The sequence below is a fragment of the Sturnira hondurensis genome, unplaced genomic scaffold, assembly GCF_014824575.4.
Source record: "Sturnira hondurensis isolate 20B ecotype Veracruz unplaced genomic scaffold, ASM1482457v3 Scaffold0020489, whole genome shotgun sequence".
NCBI classification, from domain to species: Eukaryota; Metazoa; Chordata; class Mammalia; order Chiroptera; family Phyllostomidae; genus Sturnira; species Sturnira hondurensis.
In genome coordinates, this window is record NW_028093120.1 from 6,064,395 (window position 1) to 6,090,078 (window position 25,684).

The 25,684-nt window shown below is 37.9% G+C and overlaps 1 protein-coding gene, 2 non-coding genes and 1 pseudogene across 4 annotated transcripts in view; 1 reads left to right on the forward strand and 3 right to left on the reverse strand.

The window, feature by feature from the left end:
* PGR (progesterone receptor) overlaps positions 1–25,684 on the reverse strand; it is a 98,139-nt gene that overhangs the window by 44,005 nt on the left and 28,450 nt on the right. For both annotated transcript variants that reach the window (XM_037029752.1, XM_037029751.1), the window contains exon 3: positions 18,453–18,569. In XM_037029752.1, coding sequence (XP_036885647.1) covers positions 18,453–18,569 — 117 coding nt within the window. The remainder of the gene's footprint in view (positions 1–18,452; positions 18,570–25,684) is intronic.
* LOC118975735 (small nucleolar RNA SNORA26) lies at positions 1,161–1,286 on the reverse strand. The gene has a single exon (XR_005064124.1). It is a non-coding gene; the product is annotated as a small nucleolar RNA SNORA26 (small nucleolar RNA).
* LOC118975736 (small nucleolar RNA SNORA26) lies at positions 1,420–1,545 on the reverse strand. The gene has a single exon (XR_005064125.1). It is a non-coding gene; the product is annotated as a small nucleolar RNA SNORA26 (small nucleolar RNA).
* LOC118975687 (caprin-2-like) lies at positions 13,199–15,013 on the forward strand (annotated as a pseudogene).

Below are 25,684 nucleotides of genomic sequence, written 5' to 3' on the forward strand. Positions count from 1 at the left end.
CTATCTTTCATGACAACATGAATGGAACTGGAGAGTATTAAGCTAAGTGAAATAAGCCAGGTGGTGAAAGACTAATACCAGATATGTGAAACCTAATCAACAAAACAAACAAATGAGCAAAATATAACCAGAGGCATGGTGATGAAAACAAAATGACAGTGATTAGAGGAGAGGAGAGAGGGATCACAGGGAAAAGAAGGAGATGGGGCAAGTCAAGGAACTTGTATAGGGACTCATGGGCATGGACAATGGAGTGGCAATTAACTGTGGGAGCAGTGGGGGATGGGCAGGGCAGGAAAGAGCAAAATGGAAAAATGTGGGACCATTGTAATTGAACAAAAATAAAATCTAATTAAAAAATATATTATATTAGTTTCAGGTGTATACCCCTGTGATTAGATCACTTACTAAGTGATCATGCTGATAAATCTCACACCTATCTGATACCATACATAGTTATTAGAATATTATTGACTGTATTTCCTATGCTACACTTTATATCCTCATGACTATTCTTTAACAACCAATTTGTACTTCCTAATACCTTCATCTTTTTCATCTATCTTCCCTAACGACTCTCATCTGGCAACCATCAAAATATTCTCTGCATCTGTGAGTCGATTTCTGTTCTGCTTGCTTTTTAAATTCAATTGTTGATAAATATGTATTTTTTCCATTTATTGTTCATATTTTTATCTTTTTTTTTAAAGAGGACCCTTTAACATTTCATGTAATACTGATTTGGTGTTATGAACTCCTTTAGTTTTATCTTGTCTGGGAAGCTCTTCATCTGTCCTTTGATTTTAAATAATAGCTTTGCTGGGTTGAATAATCTTGTTTATAGGTCCTTGTTTTTCATCACCCTTAATATTTCTTGCCACTCCCTTCTGTTCTCAGAGTTTTTGTTGAGAAATTAAATAACCCTCTTACAGGAGCCTCCTTGTACGTAATCAACTCCTCTTCTCTTGCAGTGTTAAGATTCTTTCTTTGTTTTTAATCTTTGGCATTTTAATTTTGATGTGTCTGGGAGTGGGCCTCTTTGAATTCACCTTGTTTCAGATTCCCTGTGCTTCTTGGACTTGTATGTTTATTTCCTTCACCAGGTTAGGAAAGTTTTGTGTCATTATTTTTTAAAATAGGTTTTCAATTTTTTTTTTTTGAGCTGTGACTCCAGACAGGATCCAAAGAGGAGTTTTACCATCTCGTCTCTGGGTTTTATGGAGATTTAATTTATTTACCCTTCTGTGTTAGCCTCCTAAGGCACTGAGTCAACCTTAAAAGGACACAGGAAAGGGAGAGGTTTTCAATTTCTTACTCTCTATTTTCCTTCCAACATCCCCATCTTATGAATGTTGGTATAGTTGAAGCTGTCACAAAGGCTCCTTATACTATCNGGTTTTCAATTTTTTTTTTTTTTTGAGCTGTGACTCCAGACAGGATCCAAAGAGGAGTTTTACCATCTCGTCTCTGGGTTTTATGGAGATATACTTTATTTACCCTTCTGTGTTAGCCTCCTAAGGCACTGAGTCAACCTTAAAAGGACACAGGAAAGGGAGAGGTTTTCAATTTCTTACTCTCTATTTTCCTTCCAACATCCCCATCTTATGAATGTTGGTATAGTTGAAGCTGTCACAAAGGCTCCTTATACTATCTTCGTTTGGGGGGATTCTTTTTTTTTTTTGCTGTTATGCAGAATCCAATAAGTTTTACAACTGGAAATGATGCTTTTTACAATTCATTGAGAAGAATAAATGTGTATAACAATAGCCAAGAGGATTGTTAAAAGGGTAACTATACTTTTACTATATGCCACGCTATGTAATATTAAAATTTATTCATAGCAATACTAGAATAATCTAAACATGATGATATTATATTAATATTAATATGCAAATGAACATATAGATCAACATACTACAATGCAGGAATAAGAATGTATACTAAATCCATATAGTATCTTAATATATGCTGAACGTGGTTAGTGAGAGGGCATGCCCTTGAGGCATATGAAGAGTACAGGGAAAGCAGAGAATAGAAATCCTCAGGTCTATTTCTATAATGGAATGGCTACACACAGTCAGATGAGGACCATATGGCCACACTAATTACTTTATCCCTGTGATTTGATCTAAATTTGAGGGGCAACCCAGACAAGAGGTAGAGTAGAGAGAGGTAATAAAAAACTAGAAATTATTTTTATAGTTATTGATCATATTTGACTGAGCAAAGACAAATGCATACGAACCTTTAATGCCTCCTACCTTGCTTCTCTTTTTCTTCTTTAGAATTTATCATGTTCCATTATGTTACAATATTTCATGTTATATATTGTTTCTTTCCTCAACTAACACGTGAGTTCCTTGATGATAGCACCAGCAGCTTGTATATAGTAGTAGTACTCCAATTTTAATAAACCGATAATTGCATATAGCAATAAAACCTGTTTGCCACAAGGGCTCAAGGGCCATAATATGGCCTCCTACCTTATAACTTCCACCCCCTGAAAAATAGGAAGGAATCTAAGGGGAATTTCCCTTCAGAAAAAAACACAATCCAAGGCACAGCTTTCATAGGAGAATGGAGTTCTCAGATGTTTTAAAATTTCAGTTATTGACACCTTCTTACCAAAGCTACATTTATGTCCCCACCCACTACTTCTCTCCTTCAAACTAAACCAAGGGGCTGGGATTACAAGTCTTCCAGCTCAAATTATAAGGCAATAATCAAATCAGGGAGGAATCTAAAGGAAACCAGCCGACAATTAGTCAAATAGCAAGCCAAGGTAGAATTATACACACTTCAATGTGTAATAAGTAGCAAACATATTGAATGGGATTTAAGCAAAAATATTTTTAGAAAGATAAATATAAAAATCAAATGAATAAAAGGTGGAGAAAGAATATTTGTAGGAAATGGATTTGAGCAATCCCTTCACTGCATTTCAAAGATAAAGTGGCATCTAAGTTTTCTAAGTTTTAAGAAATCAAAGAGAAACACAAAATCAAATAAGAGTTGAAATAAATTATAAAACACAAGATAAAATGAGAGATGGCAGAGAAAAATTTTCAAAATACATTTATTATAGATCCCAAACCCTAATTTGGAAGAATATAAAAGAATAACCACAAGTGCAAAAAACTAAACAAGTAACATGAAGTTCAGACTTTGAGGTTTTGAGAAAAATACCAAATGGAGTATAAAAGAATTAAAATTAAAGTGAGTAGAGAAAAGAAGACAGGTGTGGAGGACAGAAAATAGAGAGACAACCTATAGGTTACTTCTGGGGGCTTTGAAAAAGGGAAAGAACATAAACAAGAAAAACCTTGAAGATAATAGTGAGAGAATACTTTTCTAATTTGTAAGGAGAGTTACATTTTTAGCTCAAACAAGGATTGCTCTCTTTCAAGAAAAATTAATGGATTAAGATAGAGCTAAGTTTTTATGAAGTTACTGAAATTTGAAGTTTAAGACACACATTCAGGCAGAAGAAGCATATTATCTACAAACAAAAAATGTAGAATCTTGGATTTCTCTTCAATTACATTATATGCCTAGAGACAATGGCAATGTGTTTAGATTTGTGGAAAGGGAGCTCATGCCACACATTTTAATATAATCTTAATGAATATTTAGGAGGCGAAGGAACGTAGTACACACAATAAGCATCTTACTCTCACCAACCTTCTTCACCTCACTTCTCCCTCCTCCCTCTATCCCGTTCTAAGCAACACAAATGTACTTTTTGCCCTTGGTAGATCAAATTGGTAAATATCTTTTGAAACTTCAGCATGTTCTTTAGGTCAGAGCCTTTATCCCACAAAGCTTACCAAAGCACTTCTAAAACTAAAACCAAATAAGACATTCCCCTTTAAGATAAATGAAATGTCAGTTGACACATATTTTTAATTATATAGAAAATTTTTCGACCATGTGAAATTATACACCTTTTTTTCAGATTATGTTCCCATGTGAAACATTGTTTGACATATAGATATATACTATAACAATATTAAATAAGTAATATGTTAATTGAATGCCTCTACTAGCAATAATTCTTTAAATTAATTTCAATGCCAGGATATCTGTATTTACTTTTCACTAGTTCCTACATATATTGAAAACATTTTAGAACATGCAATAATACATTAAAATTAAAACCTTTATTTTGCCAATGACTCTATTTGCATAAGCGACGTCAAGACTTAAAAGTTATTTTAAGCCACCACTTACTAAACCAAAGTACCAAGCATTGTACTATATACTTTAGATGTATCATTTCTTTTACCCTTAAAAGAGCTTTCATTATATGCTCTTAATAGGAAAGAAAATGGAGATGTATAAAGGTTAAGGGGTGTATGTGAAGTCCCACACCTTTTGGTGGGAAAATTGAAATCGAAACTTAACTTGTTCTGACCCTTACTTGTTATTAAAATGCTACACCATCTCTTACAGTGCTGTTTTAGTCTTTCTCTAACCTATTAATAACAGGCCAATTTTTAAGGTGGAATTGGTTAAAATTGCATTTGGTTAAAATGCAATTTTAAAATTTAAAAATTTTAAAATTTTAAAATTTTAAAATTTATTGGCATAAATTTTATATAAACTTCTCTTACTGGCAATGTACAAGATTAGGTAATTTATAAATCTCCTTCTCCAGAACACCTAAAAATATGGAGAGAACATAAGCAACATCTTTTAAAATGCATATCTCCAAGGTCAGCAAAATATCAGGAATCTAAAATAAAGAATATTCCCAACCATTGACGAATGGACATGAGAAGGAAGCATGTCTGTTTCACCTTTGACTCAACACGGGAAGAGTCTTCTCTGTTCATTCCTAATTATAGGTCTTCATCACCTACATTTTAATTTGAAATTATTCTATCTGCAAGGTATTGGGAACCTAGAGGCAAAAAGTAAATATGAGAAGTGGCCCTACACTGATAAAAACCCTAAGGTGCCTGAAAAAATAAAATAAAACCTCTATTTGGAGAGAAACTCCTTAAATTAAACTTTGCCAACCAAGCATGAGATTATAATCCAAAATGACAAAGAACACAATGAGTGAAAAGCAGAAGAAATGAACAGTGTGCTCAATTTGGCTCCTAGTGACTTGTAAAAAGTTATTAAGTATTCAGAAAATTTTAAAGCCAGTTGTCAAACCATTGAAATTTGTATAAGGGAGTATTTATACTCCCTTATACAAACCCTATAAATCACATCATTGACAAACCCTATAAATACGCAAAGTTTTTTTTAACACCACCACATCACAATGGCACAACTAGATCCTGAGTTAGTAGACTTTGGAATTATTTAGTCCAACCACCCACTCATTTGCCTGAGGCAGAAACGGAGGCTGCACATGTGATATGTGCTTCTCATTTGCTTCCTATGTCCAGTAAACCAGAGTCTATTCTGCTTCCAAACAATAATAAAAAGAAAAACAATTTTTTCCGATTATGTTTATAATTATTATAGATATATGATAAAGAATAAAAACAAGAGAGGGAAATGGTATTAAAAAGGAAACAGACAAATTTATTAAAGAATCAAGTAGGCTGTCTTAAAATTACCATCAGTAAAATGGAAGAATGGCGAACTGGAAGACAAATGAATTTATTCTGAGTTTACACAGACTACAGCACAGACAGAAAATTTTATGGGTAATAGTAAATAAGATAAAGAGATATGGAAGACAAATGGGCTAGCCTAATAATGTCTCATAAGTCTTCTTGAGGTAGAGAGAGGCAATGAGGAAGCAGTATTTGAACACTATGGGGATGGTTTTGATCCTCCTACTATTTATGAAAAATATAATCTCAGATTTAGGAATTATGATGATTTCCAAGTAGAAATACAATTAAGTTTATAACCAGTTACATTTAGTAAAGTTAGAGAACTAAGTATGAAAACATTTTATACAAATATAGAGAGAATATTATCTCAAAAGAAACTATGAAATCTACAGGAGAGTTCTCAAAAAAAAAAAGATATAAGCCAGAAATGCAGGTATGGAGAAAAAAAGTCAATCTAAAATTTTATGATCAGCAAAATCATCATTGAAAAGCGAGGTTGAAATAAAGGTCTTTTCGGTGGAAAAAAAGACTTTATTATTAACAGATTTCCATATAAGGTACTCATAAAACAATTTATTTTAAAAGTAAGGAAACTGAATGAAAAGTCGAGAAGAAAAAAAAATCAAACAAACAAATACATAAACACATAGGTAGAATTATTGGACTGAATAAAATAAGAATGATTACTAATTCTGGATCATGTTCTAAAATGAATGATGTTTACTTTGCCATGGAATTCTACTATTTGTTTTTATTTCTGGCAAAAATATTTTATACTGGAAGACATAAAGTCTTTAGGCAATAATGCTGAACCTGTTGCATAGAAGCAAAGGAAGACTGTTATGTTGGATATTAAAATATAAGTTTTATGGCAGCCAGAAAGCTCTCTGGAGACTGGACAAGGAAATAGAGGATAAAGATCGGCAGGCAAATAAGGAATAGTGCAAATCTTTTAACATTATGAGGGTCATAATAAGAATTGCTGTAGTTTAGGTGGATTTACAGGCAATTATCCCAATATTAGCTGTCCTAAATTATGTCTAGTTACATGTTATTGCTTTGAATTAGCAAGAGGATGCTGCTGCTGGGGTCAGTCCATTGGGACTGTGCCCTAACAAACTCTCTATATAGCACTAGCTTTAAGCAAGGACGCGAGAATGAATATTCTAAGGGATAGCCTCATTCTGGGTGTGCGGGATGGCATTTAGGCTGGACAATCAGTGATCAGAAAACATTATTTGTCTGGCTGCAGGCTTCAGTGCAGTGACCTGGCAGAGCAGTGTGAGAGGCACTGTCTCTGGGGGGTGCTGATTCAAAGGGACTGGACGGAAAAAGGGAGGCTCATAAGCAGAAGGCTGTGAGAGGTCTAGGAAGGTAGATGGCAGGCACCCTCACAGCGAGTCCTGCTCTAACGGGAGGGCAGGTAATGTCAGTTTTTTGTAGTAACTAAAGGCAGAGACAACCTTCTACTCTACAAAATGAGGTACTTTGTTGAGTGTTCCAAATTCAAGAATTTGGGAATCCTTCAGAAAAGGAATTGAGGCTTTGTTGTTTTCAAGTATAGGGAGAGAAAAAAGAATTGACTACATAACCCACACCCTACAGCCCCAGAAGTTGTTCTTTGCCAACCAAACTGGGGGTGAATCCAGATGTAGGAGGAGGTAAGAGAGAAACTAGCTTTCTTACATAACCTTATACAGTTTGAGGATAAGGTTCTCTACTAAAATAAAATAAAATAAAATAAAATACCCTATAAAAATAGTCTCCAGATCAAGAAAAAAATGTCAGTGAACACAACTATGTGTTGAATCATTCCTTCATGTCAAAAGCTATTACTTTTGAAAGAGCTACTTACCTTTATAAGAGTTTAGCATTTTTACCACAGAGCTGTATCCATTTCAAAAAAGTATTTTTTGTGAGTCATTGTACAAAAATGAAAGAAGTTAGAGGTGGAACACTTAAAGTAGAAAATATATTGCTATCTTTCAGGGTGTAACTATCTTTCCTGCTCCGTATTGTACAGCCATGAACAAAATGCAAAAGTTCACTGTGACCTTGTGAGGGTGAGGGAAGTGATTCATTAAAAACAAGAATCATATGCAACTAAGAGGCCAAATAGCTCAAACATAATTCTCATAATAAGAACAAAGCTGTTGAAGCCAGATTAAGAACCTGAAAAATCTATGTTGTGACACATCGAAAGCATTGATAGTTTGACCTCTGATATTTTACCATAGTTTTCATTAAAAGTTTTTCAGTGTTTTCTTTTGTTTCTTCTTTTGTTATTCAAATGGTCTTTGCATCAGAAGTGAGAAACTGAGGAAGGAGTGACAAACAGGAAGGGGAGAAAAAAGGGAGGAAGGAACAGGGAATAGGATGAGGTTCCATTTTCAGTAGTGTGTTTGAGAGTAGTGAATGTGTATTATTTACTTCTGAAAAGAACTGTGTTGGGGACGGAGACTCTGAACATTTTTATTTGTATAGAAGTATACCATCAAAAAATTTAAGACGACTGCGCCAACAAATACATTGTGGTGACTGGTTATCCATACGGCAAATAAAATAAAGTTATATTCCACCCTGGCTGGTGTAGCTCAGTGGATTGAGCACAGGCCTGCAAACCACAGGATCGCAGTTCGAGTCCCAGTCAGGGCACATGCCTGGGTTGCAGGCCAGTTCCCAGTAGGGGACTCATGAGAAGCAACCATACATTGATGTTTCTCTCCTTCTCTCCTTCCCTTCCCCTCTAAAGATAAATAAATAAAATCTTTTAAAAAATAAAGTTATATCCCTGCTTTTCCACATGAAAAAATACCACTTGTAGATAGATTAAGGATATACATGTGAAAAACTTTTAACATGTTAGATGATTTTTAGTACATTATCTGTCTGATTTCAGGGTGGAAAAAGATATAAGGGGAGACTATTGATGTGTGATTATATAAAAATTAGGAAAATAACATCATAAAGGAGGTAAAAAGTGAAGACATAGTCTACATGGAACTAACAAAGAATCAGTATGGAGTATAGAGGTAAGTTGTATGAATCATAAGAAAAACAACAACTCAGTTGAAAATGGCCAATGGATGTGAACAGTCAATTCACAGAAGAGGAAATATAAATAGCCAATAAATATATTAACAATATTTTCCCTTACCATTCATCAAGGACACAAAAATTTAAAAATATTAGATACAAGTCTTATGCCCGTTAAATTAGAAACATTTAAAAGTCTGAAAATACAAAGTACAGGCGAGCATGCACCATAACAAGAAATCTAATACTCTGGAGGGAACAAACACTTCACAGAGTGATTTGGTGATTAGGTAATGTTTAGTAAAGTTAATGAACCAGAAATTCCCTTTCTAGATACACTACCTAGGGAACTTCTCAAACACATACACAAAGATACAGGTACAGGAATGTTTACTGCAGCATGTTTCATGATTATGAAAAACTTGGAAACAATATCCACTAATATAAGAAAGAAAACCACTGTACAATGTTCATAAAATATATCACAAAGAAGTTAAATGAAACCCTAGTTATATGTACATATATACATAGATCTTTAAAAAATATTGAGTGAAAAAAGAAAGATTAAAACATATAGTGTAACATTATTTATATAAAGTTTGAAAACATTCAAAATAATATTTTACCTATGGATTCATACATATGAATTAAAAATATGAAGATGTTGAATAATAATTTAGCTAAATAATCTGAGAAGAAGAAATAAATCTAATGGGTTCAGGAGAAACATACCAGTACCTTCAAAGTATTTCTAATATCTTATTCCTTATAAAACTTAATAAATATAAAATATTTTAAAATGATCTGATGTTAAAATGTGAGTGATAGGGACATAGGTGATTATTTTTAAAAAATGGGTAGGCTTAATATATTTCCTAATTAAATAATGCAGAAGTTTTTATATTATAGGGAATGACAAAAATAGTACTTCTTACTGAACAAATGTTAAAACTTTTATATTATGTCAATGGGTATATTTGGTTTAGGTGAGATTTCTTTTTTTTTAATATATATATATTTTATTGATTATACTATTACAGTTGTTCTATTCCCCCCCTTCATTCCCCTCCACTCACACACTCCCTCCCCCATCATTCTCCCCCCCCTTAGTTTATAACCACGTGTCTCAAGTTCTTTAGATTCTATATTTCCCCCACTATTCTCGCCCTCCCCCCTATCTATTTTCTACCTACCATCTATGCTATTTTCTGTGCCTTCTCCCCCCTTCTCCCCCTCCCACCCCCCTGTTTCTAACCCTCCATGTGTTCTTCATTTCTATGGTTCCACTCCTGATCTAGCTGTCCTCTTGGTTTGCTTTTGTTTTAGGTGTGGTTGTTAATAACTGTGTGTTTGCTGTCCTTTCACTGTTCATATTTTTCATCTTCTTTTTCTTATATAAGTCCCTTTAGCATTTCATATAATAAGGGCTTGGTGATGATGAACTCCTTGAACTTGACCTTATCTGAGAAGCACTTTATCTGTCCTTCCATTCTAAATGAAAGTTTTGCTGGATAAAGCAATCTTGGCTGTAGGTCTTTGGATTTCATGACTTGGAATACTTCTTTCCAGCCCCTTCTTGCCTGTAAGGTCTCTTTTGAGAAATCCGCTGACAGTCTGATGGGTACTCCTTTGTAGGTGACTGTCCCCTTATCCCTTGCTGCTTCTAGGATTCTCTCCTTCATTTTAGTCTTGGCTAATGTAATTATGATGTGCCTTGGTGTGTTCCTTCTTGGGTCCAACTTCTTTGGGACTCTCTGAGCTTCCTGGATTTCCTGGAAGTCTATTTCCTTTGCCAGACTGGGGAAGTTCTCCTTTATTATTTGTTCAAATAAGTTTTCCACTCGTGGCTGTTTCTTTCCCCCTTCTGGTACCCCTATAATCCGGATGTTGGAACGTTTAAAGATGTCCTGGAGGTTCCTAAGCCTCTTCTCATTTTTTTGAATTCTCATTTCTTCATTCCTTTCTGGTGGGATGTTTTGTTCTTCCTTCTGGTCCATTCCATTGATGTGAGTCCCAGTTTCCTTTCCCTCACTATTGGTTTCCTGGACATCTCCCTTCATTTCAATTAGGTTAGCCTTCATATGTTCCTCTAATTTGTGACTATAATCAACCAGTTCTGTGAGCATCCTGAGAAACAGTGTCTTGAACTGTGTGTCTGAGAGGCTGGCAATTTCTCGGTCACTGAGAGTTATCAGCTCTGGGACTTTGAGTTCTTCTTGCACCATCTTTTGGGCTGTTCATGCCTGTTAAGTATCAGGATCGGAGCCCTAGGTGTTCACCAGAGCAGGGCGACTCAGTCGCTGGGTTGTGAAGCTGTATGTGGGGGTGGAGTCAAAGAGGAGCGATGGCGTCCCGTCTTCTGCCTCCCGACACTGCCACCACAGGTGCTGCAGCTGCCACCATCACCAGGGCCCGGTGCCGTCAGCCCTCCACCACTGGTTTCGCCCCCTGGGGCCTGTGTGGTCCATCTCACTGTGCGTGAATGTGCGACCTCGGTCAGTCTGCCCCGCACCCTGACTGGGTCCGGGCTGCCTGCGAGGCCCGGGATCTTTCCTGCCGGACCCTGCTCCGCTGCTGGCTCCGCCCCTCTTACCGCCGTTGAATGGTTAGTTGTTGTCGGACTTCCGTATAATTCAATTTTCTGTTCTTTGGCTGTGTCTTTGTTTACTAAACCTTTCTTGTACTCAAACTTGGTTGTGGGAGGAGGCACAGTGTTTCCACCTATGCCTCCATCTTGACGGAAGTCTCTGGGTTAGATTTCTAATTATAGTACTACACATCAATTCAAAAGGTACTACATATCAAACATCTTCGATAACATGATGAACTCCATAAAGAATGATTAGCTGATTTAAAAATTGTCTCAATGGAAGCAAAGACTCAGTTGTCAGTGATGTGTAAAATAAGTTTGAATAAAATTGTTCATAAAATATGAGAGTAGAAATGCAATTCTTCCAAATCAATACACCTTTATATGTGTACTTAACTAAATTAATATATTAGTAAATTAAAAATATATAAGTTAACATTTGACTATTTCATCTACATCCTCAGAAATTTATGTATACATTTGGCCAGAACACATTTGTATCCTCTAATGGGAAAAATGGGGTGGGGGCTTGCCCTATGGCCCAATTAGCCTGGGAAAGTCTTGGTTTACATCTGTTAGCCTAATTTTAATTGATAGTGCTCCTTTTCATTTCATCAGTGTCCTGGTTGGAAAGACAAATTTTATGGTCATCAGCCATAAAAAGAGGTTCACTGACTGAAGTAAATTATGCAGGGGTTGGGGGAATCCGTAATATTTCAGGAGAACTGGGCTTCGGGGTAGCACCCTGGGACCTTGGGAAAGTGATGGGAAAACAATGGAATTAAGGACAGTGTGACTGGGCAGTGAGAGCTACCCGATCACATTTCTCCCTATTTTCCCTTCTAATTCTGAGGCTGGGACTATTTAGCCCTCAATTAAACTCTGCCCTAAAACGGAACCAGTTCTGCCCTTACACAGAAGAGATAAGAAAGCTGATGTTAATTAAAACAGCTTTGCGCCAAATGCTCTTGCTAGCAACCCTGCTCTGATGTTACTTTAGTCCATGCCCCTGGAATGAAACCCTTCCCTTTTACCCCAGTGCCGAGTTTTCTCTGGCGCTCTCCTCTTCTTGGTACCCGGTTTCTTACTGTTTGTCTTGTTGCTAGCCAGACCCACGTCTTTCTTCTGAATGAACCTGTGTGTCTCAGTGTGGGGAGGTTTCATCATTTTACGTTTCTTATTTTCAATCACTTTTCCACTACAATAGTATGATGATTAAAATAAATGCAGTTATGGAATGGAAGACTACTTCAAGAGTTAGCAGTAAAAAAAAAAAAACAACCCACAAGCAAGCAAGCAAAATATAACAAGAGATATTGAAATTAAGAACAAACTGATAGTAACCAGAGGGGGGGTAGCCAGGGATAATGGGGAGAAGGGGAAGAGTTTTCAGGAACATGTATAAGGGACACGTGGACAAAAGCAGAGGGGTAGGATAAAGGGTGGGAGTGGGGATGGCTGGGGTGGGGAGAATGGTAAGGTAGGGAGGAATGGAGACAACTGTACTTGAACAAAAATAAAAAATTTTTTTATAAAAGCACACTTTCTACAAATGAAAAACACTCCTTTAGATCATTTACCTTTTTCCTTTTCCAAACACTCTTTCTGTGTCCTGGAAATGACTACAGAAGGAAAAACTTCACACCATACTTCAAGTTCACTATGTTTCATAGAACTTGACACAAGAACACGTACTTTTAAAAAGAGAGAGGGCTTGAATAGTGCAGTGCATTTGCCTTTAAAAGAACTGGACTGCCTCGTTAAATTTTCAAAGCTGCCTTGCCCTGAAATGAAAGTCTAAGTGCTAAAGGCCAGATAGATCAGTCATTGTTGTGTTTTTAGGACCTTTTGGAAGGCAGTGAGAAAGCAGTGGTGGGAACAACATACAAACACATGAAAGATCTGCTGTCTAAATTGTTGAAATCAGGCTACTTTGAAAATATTCCAGTTCTAAAAAATGCTCAGGGAAAATAAGTATCATTTGGCAAAAGAAATGCTGATAAAATTATAGAAGAAAATAATTACTGAAGTTGAATATGTCAAAGAGTCAGTATCTCTTAGGGAACTTGCACTGCCAGAGACACAACCCCAAGAGTTTCTTAACAGGTGCTACATAACAGAAATAGATGATTCAAGCAAACAGGATACAGAGCAATCTTGAAAAGCAGATTATTTTAGAAAACCAAATACCCTCAAATGTTGGGATATGCTTACTGAACCAGATGGTGAGGAGAAGAAACAGGAATCCTTTGAGTCCTGGGGGACCTCTCTTAAGTACAGGGAGCTAGCAAAGCCTGCAATTTTCTTAGAACAGAGGAAATAAGACATTGCAAAACTCAGGTCCATTCTGCGGTAAGAATAAAAGAAGCAGATATTTCTAAACCCAAGCTAACTCTTAGCTAGTGGGAGTGAGAAACCCCTAAATTGCAAAGCAGGATATATTCAAGATGAACAGAAGAAACAGGAGATCCAATGCTTTGGCCAGTTCAGCTGGAGAAAGAACAGGATCCGAAGAAGTGAACCACAAAGTCTTAGACACTGTCTCTGCAGAGTAAACAGGCAAGTCAGGGACCACTCCCATGTGTGAAGAACAGGATTCAAGATAGCCAGAGACTCCTAAATCCTGAGAAAATAGTGTTGATAATCAAAAACACCCTTTTATACCACAATCCCAAATTTCTCCAAAGTCCTGGGGGTTAGCTGCAGGAAACCTCATACCAAACCCAAAGATATGCCTAAGCCTATGCATCAGCCTATTGGTGCCTCCTCTACCCCTTCAAAAGGATCCAGTACTGAGGAAAGAAAAACTGCAGGATCTGATGACCCAGATTCAAGGAACATTAACTTTATGCAATTATCTATTCTAGATTTTGACAAACCTTCAAATGCAAGGCCATCATCACAGCCACCTTCAACTACTCCAGGTAGTCCAGTAGTGTCTACAGAACAAAATCTACCCAGTCAGTGGGATTTCCTTCAAGAAACATTACAGGCTGTTTTTTTTCTCCAGTTACTTGTAACTCAAATGCTTGCTTGGTTACTATCAATCAGGCTTCTTCAGGATCTGAAACAGAGTTTATGACCTCAGAGACTCCTGAGGCAGCAGTTCCCCCAAGTAAGCAACCATCTTCACTGGCTTCTCCAAATCCTCCCATGTCAAAGGGCCCTGAACAGAGCTTCCAGTCACTTTCAGCAAGTAGCAGTAACTATTAACACAACATTTTTTCAAGCCGTGTAGACAGTACTTAATGTTAATGAACCTTTGTCACTGTGTAAAGAACAAGAAATAAAAGGATTCTACTATTCACCTGACTACAATCTAAGTTTTCCTACAGCAAAGTACACAGATGCCACCCCAATGCCAATGGCCAGCTATATACATAGAACAAACTGTTATTTCTCAAGACAGTGCAAGTTATCCTCATGGGACTATTCAAGTAAGCAGTGGTATCCTTGCCCTTTACCCAGCACTGACAAAGGTATTCCCCAGACCTTCTCAACCATTTATCAATAGCCAGGGATCTGTTAGAGGGCGTGCTTGTGGTGGGAAATCACTAACTAATACATAGTGGTCCCTGGTGGCTATAAAGGTTTTGATATTTTACAAGACCTCCTTCAGTTTCCAATGGAAATTACAGCCAGCTACTATTCCAAACCAGAGTATCCTGGAACACCTTATCCTTAAAAAATAATTACCAGCAGTGTTACAGGTGAAGAGGGACATCTAGTGGTCTGTGGGCAGATTCGAGAGCAGGGCGGCGTGATTTTTTTCAGGTGAGCAGCCCAGAAAGCGACAATGAAGCCTTTAACAGTGGTGACTCTAGACAAGGAGATTCCCACAGCATAACCCCTGTGGATGTGCCGGGGACACATCCAGCAACCACCTCACTGCCAGTACATGTCTCTCCTCGGCCTCAGCAGATGCGAGTTGCCTTCTCAGCAACCACAACCTCTAATCTCATGGAACTTTAGATCAGCCTGTTGTGTTTGATCTTCTTCTGAACAACCTGGGAGACACTTGATTTACAGTAGATTTTTTTAAAGATTTTATTTTTTTATTTTTAGAGAGTGAGGAAGACAGGAAGAAAGACAGTGTGTGGTTGCTTCTCAATCGCTCCCTACTGGGGACCTGGCCTGCAACCTGGCCATGTGCTCTGTCTAGGAATTGAACCGGCAACCCTTTGGCTTGCAGGCCAGCACTCAGTCCACGGAGCCACACCAGCCAGGACTCAGCTAGGTAGATTTAATTGTGCAATGAATGGCACTTAAGTTTTCATTTTTCACATGCTAAAGCCGGCAGTGAATGTGCCACTGTTTGTCAACCTCATGGAGAATGAAGAGGTCTTGGGATCGACCTATGCCAATGAGACTGTTCCAGACCATGAAACTGCTAGCAATCATGCGATTGTTCAGCTTCTCCAGGGAGACCAGATATGGTTACATTTGCAAAGGGCAGCCATCTATGGACATAGTTGGAAATATTTTACATTTCCAGGCTACCCTTTTTTATCAAGATTGAAAGTCAGTACACAATTGACAACAAAGGGATGCTGTTCTAATTAGTGGGGTTAAAGGAAAAGTAGTCCTTGACCTTGTGAAGAATTAGTTTAGCGAAATGTTTTCATTCTTAGAGGGAAAAAAGCGATACTTATTTTTTTCCTCCCCACGGTGAAAATTTTCAAGCTGAATGACAATTAGCACTAATTTAGCACTCAATTGGGATGTAGCATCACTAGTCAAGCTATGAGTGTAAATTCTTAACGGTGTTAATTCAGCTTACTCAACTGACTGCCTCAAGTTTGGGCAGGTTATAATGCCTTGTTGTGCCTCGGTAAAAAAGTTTAAAAAAGATAATGCATGGAGACCTATATTTCAAATGACTCCAAAATAATAGTTACAAATACAAATAATAGTTACTTAAACAAACGTTTTGGTGACAAAAACACTAAAATGAAGCTCCTGCTTTCAAATAACTCAATCTTGGACAAGGAGAAAATTCTTGACTTGAATACTGGTAAATAAACAGCTATAAAACAGTGAGGTAAGTTCTGCAATGAAGATGTATGAGAAACAACTTGAAGCCCTGGCTGGTGTAGCTCAGTGGATTGAGCGCAGGCCTGCGAACCAGACGATCGCGGTTCGATTCCCAGTCAGGGCACATGCCTGGGTTGTAGTCCAGTTCCCTGCAGGCCAACTCCCAGCAGGGGATGCACAAAAAGGCAACCATACATTGATGTTTCTCTCCCTCTCTCCTTCCCCTCTAAAGATAAAATAAATAATTTAAAAGAAAGAAAAAAGAAACAACTTGGGGGTGGGGTGCAGAGGGAGAAAGAGAAGGTAGGATTTTGGGAGGGAGGAAGGGAGAGAGAGAAAGAGAGAGAATATGGATTCCCAGTGCTTCATATGGGCTGGGATAGAGCAGGGTAGCTGGGTCTCATCACTTCCCCTCTAATCAATTTGGTCAATCTTCCATTTCGAGAGCAGGAATGCTGAAGTAAGTGGTCAGGACAGGGTCCAATCCAGGCTGGCTCAAGGGCTTTCAGCTTCCCAACTACGTAAAGCACTACATTAAACTGTGTCCCCACAAAGTCCCTGCCCCTGCTAGGACTGGGGCGATGGGAAGGTCATGTCCACAAACGCACACACAGGAAACCACACTAGAACTTGACAAGGGGTGAAGGAAGAATGGTGCAGGCAAAAGGAAAACACATGCGAGGACAGGTGAAAGGAGGGTGAAGGTCCCAAAGGGCTGGTGGGAGAAGAGCTTAGAAAAAGAGAGAGCTACTGCTAGGTGATAACAGGCCCCACGTCCTGCATTTAGAAATTCGGTCTTTATTCCACGGATAGCCCATGAACGTTTGCTTAGAAAGAACACCGGTTCCATTGGGCCTACAGAATGCAGCTCCAACTCCACATCCATGCCCGCCCAACAGAACTTTTAGGCTTAATTTCTTGCTGTTCCCATTAGATAATTGAAAAACCACCACTGGAATGCATGTTTTGTTGTTTTTTTCTTCAGATACATGGGATTTTCATTATAAATACCTTTCTTCCTGTCCACTTACAAAGTTTCTATTCATTCTTTGAGAATCCCCTTTCTGAAGTTTTTGCAAACTCCCTCAGATAAAAATGATTTTTCCCTTTTCTCTACTTGCTAACAACGTCTGGTACCTCTCTTAAGTCACTTACTCTTCTGTTAGATAATTATTTTACTAGGGATTAGACTGCATCACACTCAAGGGCAGCAGGGTCTGCAAGAACTAAGCAAATGCTTAACTCTGCAGGCAGTCAAAAAATACTGGTCTAAGGCACGCCTTCCCAGAATGTAACACAGATCACTTACAGTATACATCAGCTGTTTTCAGGTGGTATATTGAATATGCAGTTAAAGAATTCTAAGTTTTAAAAATGTATTTTAGAAATACTACCACATCAAACTCAGGATTTCAAAAATATTATTGTTTAGGAAATAGATACACGAAATGAATACTATATTAATCAGAAAAAAAAGTGTTCAGTAGTGACTCCCTTCCCTGACATTCCCTATTAATTCACTCTGGTTACCATTTTCCACAGTGCTTATCATCCCTCAACATGTATATTTATTGTTCCTCACCCCGTCCCCCAGAATGCAGGCTCCACGCGGGCAGGGATTTGGTCCATTTTGTTTGGTGTTATATTCCAGAACTTAAAATAGTACTTGGTAAGTGTAAGGGCCCCACATACAGTTACATAAAGAGGACGGGGAGGGACGGATGGAGAGTGAGAGGGATGGAGACTGATGTACTGGACCAATTCACAGAATCAGTTTTTGGTCTGGGAGAACTTCAGTGCTCTCATTTTACGTGTAAGGAGACTGGTGCCCAGAACGGGTTAGTGACTTACTCAGGGTCACACACGCAACGAGTGCAGAGCTCAGACTCCAACTCATGTCACTTAATTTAAATAGGTTAAATTAAGTATTTAATTTACTTAATTTACTTTATTAAGTATGGTTGGTGGACACTCCGGAACATTTCCTTATAGGCAATAGAGACAAAAGGAGGTTTATTACTTCTCCTAACAAACTTTAACATGCTGAGAATCTATAAAGTTCATGGGATAGTACTGGTTGCTTCATTCAGACACCAGTAATCAAGACAGAAGAACAAAGCAAGAACAAAGATAAATGAGAAAATGAGGATTTTCTGACCCACCATTTGATAGTGTAAATATCAGTACATTATTAATGAAAACAGCAGCATTACCTCCAAGGACCATGCCAGCTTGACAGCACTTTCTAAGGCGACAGGCTGGGCAGTTTTTTCTGCGGATTTTATCAACGATGCAGTCATTTCTTCCAGCACATAAATAATTATGCTGCCCTAAAATACAAAATGGTAAAAATTATTTACAACATCTAAAGCCCAATGGCAACGTTATACAGTGCCAACTGAAAAACAGGATAGGTGCAATCAGCAACTACACGACTCTCTCAGCCAGCCTCTTGCTTGGCATAACTGAATGCTCTTAACGCTCCACACTTGCTCAGTACTTTCCCTGTGCCTTCAGGAGCCTCCCTGAGGTGCATGTGGCTTAGAAATCAATTTCAGGGCACCTTCAAACATCTTTAAAAATATGATATCACTCACAGGTGGGGTATAAAGCTGAAAGTCCGAGACACAAGCAGACAATAGTATGGTGGTTACCAGAGGGACAGGGTAGGGTGGTAGAGTGTAAAGGGTGCTGAACATATGGTGTCAGGAGATGATTTGACTTTGGGTGGCAGGCACACAAAGCAATATGCAGATCACATATCATTGTAATGTGCAGTTAACACATATATGACCATATTAACCAATGTCACCCCTATAAATTTAATTTAAACATCTTTTATCCAAGATTTGTGTATCTTCTTAATGGCATCAGCATCAGAATGCCCTTAGATCTCTCTGCCATTTCAAGTTGCTGATAACCAGTAGTTATACAATACAAAATAGTCATTGCTCGGGTCATGTTAAGTATCCAGAATCCATCCATCCATCCATCCATCCTTCCTTCCTTCCTTCCTTCCTTCCTTCCTTCCTTCCTTCCTTCCCTCCTTCCTTCCTTTTCCTTTCCTTCTCTCTTTCTTCCTTCCTCCCTTCCTCCCTCTTTTTCTTTCATCATTCATCTAGACCCTACACTGGTTTCTCACAAGAAAAGAGAACAGAAAATAGGAAACAAGATTTTCCATCCTATATAAAGAACAAGCTTAAATAAATAATGCTCATGGATATAATTATTGTATGAAACTACGCTGTCCTATTCTCCACTCCTAGGTCACAAATATACTGGGAGGTGGGGGGAAAGCCCGAAATACTACCAGCTGGAATGCCACAGACTTTTCTCATTTCTACTTCTTAAATGATTTATAACAGTATCTTCTTCAGTGTTCCAGAGAAAGAGTGCCCCTTTCCTAGGCCTCTTAGTCTGTGTTCTTGAAACCATTTCTTCCTGCCTGCTTTCAAATCTTCCCCCACCAACTTCCCCCTCACTCCTTCAAAATCTTGAATCTCTCCTTCTCCAGTGATGTCTCACTTTCCTCTCAAGTTTTCCCGTTACAAACACTCCAGCATCAAATTGAGAGAGAGAGAAGGAATTCTGTCTCATTTTAAATTCTCCCTGACTCTATCCCTCCCTTTGTCACCAAAGTTATTGAAAAAGTCACCTTTATCTTCACTCACATTCTCTAATCACCTGTCATTACCTCTCAGCATACTGAGAGGTCTATAAAGGAGCCGATGTTCACTGTCCTTATAAAGTGGCTTAACATCATCAAAGATGTTTTCATTCCTAAATACTGTGGATTTTCTTAACATTTTGTGGCACTTGCCACGGGCAATTTCCCTTCATACCTGACGCCCTGCTTTGCTTTTTTGTTTTCCGACGACTCTTCATCCGTCTTTCCAAAAGTCCCTTTTAAGTTCCCTTTGCCAGTCCCTCTTCTTTGCCAATTCTTTATATGGTGTATTCTACTGTACACACTATGTTGGTAGTTTTGTTATCTTCTCACGGCTCCAAAATCTCATCCTGAGCTTTGATCTTCCAATCATCTCGCTGTGCGTAGCTCAAACTTTGTTTATAGTGATTATGTGGTTAATTTTTTTTAATTTAATATATTGTATGATGAGAAAAATCTTGTAACATGTTAAGGAAATTCAAAACAGAAAATCATTTATATGTGACTATAAAATCATTACCATGTGACTATTTTTATTTTCATGTTTTCTTCCCATCTGTCTATACAGACCTAGAGAATACATATCTATTTGTTAATATTTATTAAGTGAATGTATATATAGTTTACAAAACATTCATTCAGCAAGTATTTATTATTTTTTTAAAGATTTTATTTATTTATCTTTAGAGGGGAAGGGAAAGAGAGAGAGAGAGAAATATCAGTGTATGGTTGCCTCCACCGGGGACACACAATGTATCATGTGTCCCCTGCCAGGAACTGGCCTGCAACCCACAAGTATTTATTATTTATCAAATATGTCGCAACACTATTTTGTAAATAATCCCTTTTTCCTACTTAATTGAAATGCCACTTTAATTGCTGATACTGAATACTGAAGAGCAGTTACTAAAGTCAGACTGTTTTTTGAAAGCTCAGATCTGCAGCTTACTATCCATAAGATAGTAATAACAATAGCAGCAGACAATTATTAAGCACTTTGTATGTGTTACGAACCACTGCCAGCTATCTGCATACATTAACTTAATCAATTGTCACAGCGACCTTGGAAAGTATAATAGTCCCACTGTATAGAGAGTTGACTGAGGCACCAAGAAGTTGAGTAATATGCCTAAGGTCACAAATTTTAGCTTAATTACCCTGAGAGGTAGTATAGGAGTTAAGAGTATGAAATAATATTGCTTAAGTTCAAATTTCAACCCCACTATTTATTAGCCAGGTGATCTTTGTTTTCCTTTTGCTAAGTGAAGTAAAGATAATACTAGTACCTAGGGTTGCAGCAAAGGATTATATGAGCTCATGTAAGAGCTTAGAATAGTCTGGTGCATAGCAAGTACTTAATGAATGTTTACTATAATTATGATTATTATCTCATCCCTAAGTCTCAAATATAGTTAGATGTGTCCTGGATATAGCCCCTCCCCCCCCAAATCTATACCTAGTCAAGTTATTCAGTTTTAAAGACAACTGAAAGACATTTTCAAATATGCAGAAAATCAAGAAATAAGGTCCTGCTATACTATTCCTAAAGAGGTTTTGAAAGATGTAACCTAGCCAACAGTAGGTGAGTACAACAGAGAATGTACAAGGGAGAAAGTCTGGTATGAAAGAATTAGAAATGAGTTGCATATAAATTTAAACACATACAGAGGCTCTTTGACTCACAATGAGGTTACACTAACCCCAGTGTAAGTTGAAAATATAGTTAAGTCGAAAATACAGTGGTACCTTGGTACTCGTCATTAATTTGTTCTGGAACTCATGGTGCATGCTGAAACTGACAAGTATCAAGCAAGTAAGGAGAGTCTTCTCCTGCAGGGTGGTGTCGTGATTCATACAAGTCCTAGCAAGTGCGATGAGTCCTGATCAAGCACCTAGTGCTGAAACATATTTTTTTCTCATCAAAACTCAACAAGCACAAGGTTTGATGAGTTCCGGAGCTGAGAGTACTGAGGTATAACTGTACATTTAATACATTTACCCTACCTAACACAGCTTAGCCCAGACTACCTTGACTGTTTTCAAAACACTTACATTAGCCTACAGTTGGGCAAAATCATCTACCACAAAGTCTATTTGATAAAAAGGTGTTAAATATTTTATGTAATGTTTATATATATTGCTTTCATACCATTATAAAGTCAAAAAATCATAACTGGGATTTAAACTTCACAAAGGGCTGGGATTTGTGGCCTTGGGCCCACTGGAAGAGAGGTGTGTGAACTGAACACTGCATATAATGGGGCATCTCAAAATGCTGTCTTAAGCATGGAAGTAGCATTTGTAAACACTACCAAGATATGCCAATGAAGCCAGAAATAAGCCTAAAACTTTGGGTGGGAAGTAGAGTCACCCAAGACTGAAAACAAAACATAAACTTTGGCTTTTATGGGAGGTAAATTTTCACTACTGCAGGGCATATGAATTTGTGCCAAAGAACATATGAGAGATCTATCTGGAAAAAGTTCAGCCATTGTTAATATAACAAGAATGGTTTGCATGGCATCCATGTAATCTGGCAGCCAAGGAGAGTGGACTGGAATGTGCATGTGTGAACAATGATGACTTCACTGTACTAGTCAGTGGGGGTGGTAGACACCGGTGAGTGAGCATGTGTACTGTGTGCCCATCACATTCAAAATGACTTAGCAAGTAAAACAATGAATCTGCACCAAATTTTCTGCAGAAACTATTCCTCCACAGAAACTATTCAGATTATTCAGAAGGCCTCAGCTATGAGAACTGGTGATTGGCAGCTTCATCATAACAATGTGCCCACTCATGCATCACATCTTGTGCATAGTTTTGGTGAAACATCAAATCACTCAGGTGACTCAGCCCCACTACAGCCCAGATTTGACACCCTGTGTTTTCTAGCTTTTCCCCAAACTAAAATCACCTTTGAAAGGGAAGAGATTTTAGATGGTTGATGAGATTCAGGAAAATACAACAGGGCAGCTAATAGTGACTGGGAGAACTGTGTGACACTTTAAAGGGGACTGAGGCATCATTGTCCTATGTGCAATGCTTCTTGTATTTTGTATCTTCTTCAATAAATATCTCTATTTTTCATATTACATGGCTGGATACCTTCTGAACAGACCTTGTATACTGTTCTAGGGCCACCATTCCCAAGGTTCCAACCTCCCAACCTCCTTGGGAGGTTGGAACCTCCCCAAGGTTCTGGGGGAGATCAAACGCAAAACTCATGCATAAGGACAGGTATGCACATACAGAGAGAAAAAAGATTTGTACAAGAAACGGTGTTCAAAATAGCCCTAAACTGAAAACAATCCAAATGATCACTTATAGCATAATGTATAAACAAGTACTTTTATTTATTAAATACACCATTATACAGGAATGAGAATAAATGTCTCACCCACACAAAAACATGGATGAATTCTTGTGTAAAAATAGACATAGAAAAATGCTGTATGATTCCATTACAATAAAGTTCCAAAATACTCAAAACCATTTATGGTATTAGAAGTTGGGATGGTAGTAATTTTTGAGGAGTGACAGGAAGAGGTTCGAGAGAGCTTTGGGGAAGCTCCTAATTTTTTAATTTTGTGACCTAGGTGATAGTAGAAACATGGTTTCATTTACTGAGTGACAGTTCATTAAGCTCTATACTTTTCATTTGAATATGTTTCTGAAAATATTTGCGTCGATGAAAATTTCTACCTTTCTGTTTTAAAATGGTTCTACCCACAAGGGCAGCCTAGAGGGCACTGCAATCCAACATAGGCACTCTGGGAAGGGCCGACCACGGCAGATCCAGGGGTTGAGGGCCAGAGTCACAAATTTCTGAAAAGGGACGTCACCTGCATTACCGGGTTACAGTTCAAGCTCCCCAGTGAAATACCCCCAAGAATCCCACCAAAGTATTTTGCTAGAGAAAGAGTCAACTATAAACATCCATTAAACACAGAGAATTCCAGCAACGGCCATATATGTGCCTGCTGTGTATAACTGTCCTTCTCCCTTTAACCCCTCTTCCCAGGCCATCACCCTGGTCAGCTGCTAGTGGGACTTAGGAGTGTGAGCAGAGTAAACAGAGAGGAAGGTAACCTTGTTTTCTTCTTCCCTGAAGGCTTCAAGCCCCAAGCAGTACGAGGTGGGGCAAAGAGGTAAACCTAAATTAGGTGAGAGTTTAGAATGTTGACAAAATGCTGACCTGTGCATTTTGATTACAGAAATGAGATTATTCTTCTGATTAAAGACTATGTGATTGACCCAAGATTTTATGCAAAGGATGAAAAACTAGTCCACAGAGCGGGTTTTGTTAGATGTTATGCTGCTTTTGGTACACACACACACACACACACACACACACACACACACACACACAAATGGCTAAAACAATTAGGGAATTATTTAAATGTTGCTAGAACTATAAGTGTAAACAAGTGGTTCTAGCTGCAGTTTTGCCCCCTTATCCCATGCCTGCTCTGGGGCATTTCACAATGCAAGGGCGTAATTTGGGTTTACACAACTGAGGGGCAGGTGTTACCGAGGAGAGTCTAGGGGTACTGCTAACCATGCTACAGTACACAGGACAGTCTCCAAAACAAGGAATTAACTGGCCCCAAATGTCAGTAGAGCTGAGGTTTAGAAATGTTGATGTAAACTCATGATCACCCTGCTTTTAAAAAAGATTTATTTTCTAGGTCTGTCCACTGAAAACTCCTAGAAGTAGACAACCACCACAGTAATAAATGTGGGATCCAGATTGTTGAGTCTACTATTTTCATCTAAAAGGAACCAGGGCTTCTTGGAGACATGGCCGGGACAGGAAATGTACCAGTTGAGCTTGGGAAACTTGTGACAGAATTTGATGTTATTGAGAGCTAATAAAATTGTGTAGAGACACACTAACCAAAGATAAGACAATCTGAACATAAAAAAAGAATTTAGTTTAAGTGGTTAAGACACAATGACTATATAAAAGCCACGAGTACATGTAAGATGTAGGAAGTCACTAGAATGCACTGGAGGTTGCTAGGGCACAAACCCGTTTCTTTAAAAATTGATAAGTAGAGGGAATTAATTAAACATCTAATAAGCTTTCCAGCAAAAAGTATACTTTAAGATTACTAAATTACTTTTGAAAGAAAAAAAGGACTATACAAAGAGATTTATGGCCAATAAAATTAAAAGAAATAATAGGAAGATGTCATCCTTTTGTAATCCTTAATGAAATGACCTCCACTTGTCAGATCTGAAAAGGCAAAGTACTCCTCCAATTTGCAACTAGACATCTGTGTGACACATTTTCTTTATATGCTTCAACCAAAAGAGCGTATTGCAACAGACTAAGTGTAGACAAAGGTATGAGGCACAGCTGCATTCTATTAAGGCAGATATTAAAATGACCTACAAAAAGGCAAAACAATGTTACCCTTCTCATTTTTTTTAGGTTTGGAAAATTAACATCTAATGAGTTTGATATTCTTAAAATGAGTTAATGTTTCCAAAATTGTGTTTTAATTTCTCATATGATAAATATTGACAGATACAATCCACATAAAAACAACTTGTTAGGCTCTTAATAGTTTTTAAGTTTTAAAGTGTACATGATATTTTGCCCTGGCTGGTGTAGCTCAGTGGATTGAGCACAGGCCTGCGAACCAGAGGATTGTGGTTCGATTCCCAGTTGGGGCACATGCCTGGGTTGCAGGCCGGTTCCTTGCAGGCCAACTACCAACAGGGGACGCACGAAAGGCAACCATACATTGATGTTTCTCTCTCTCTCCT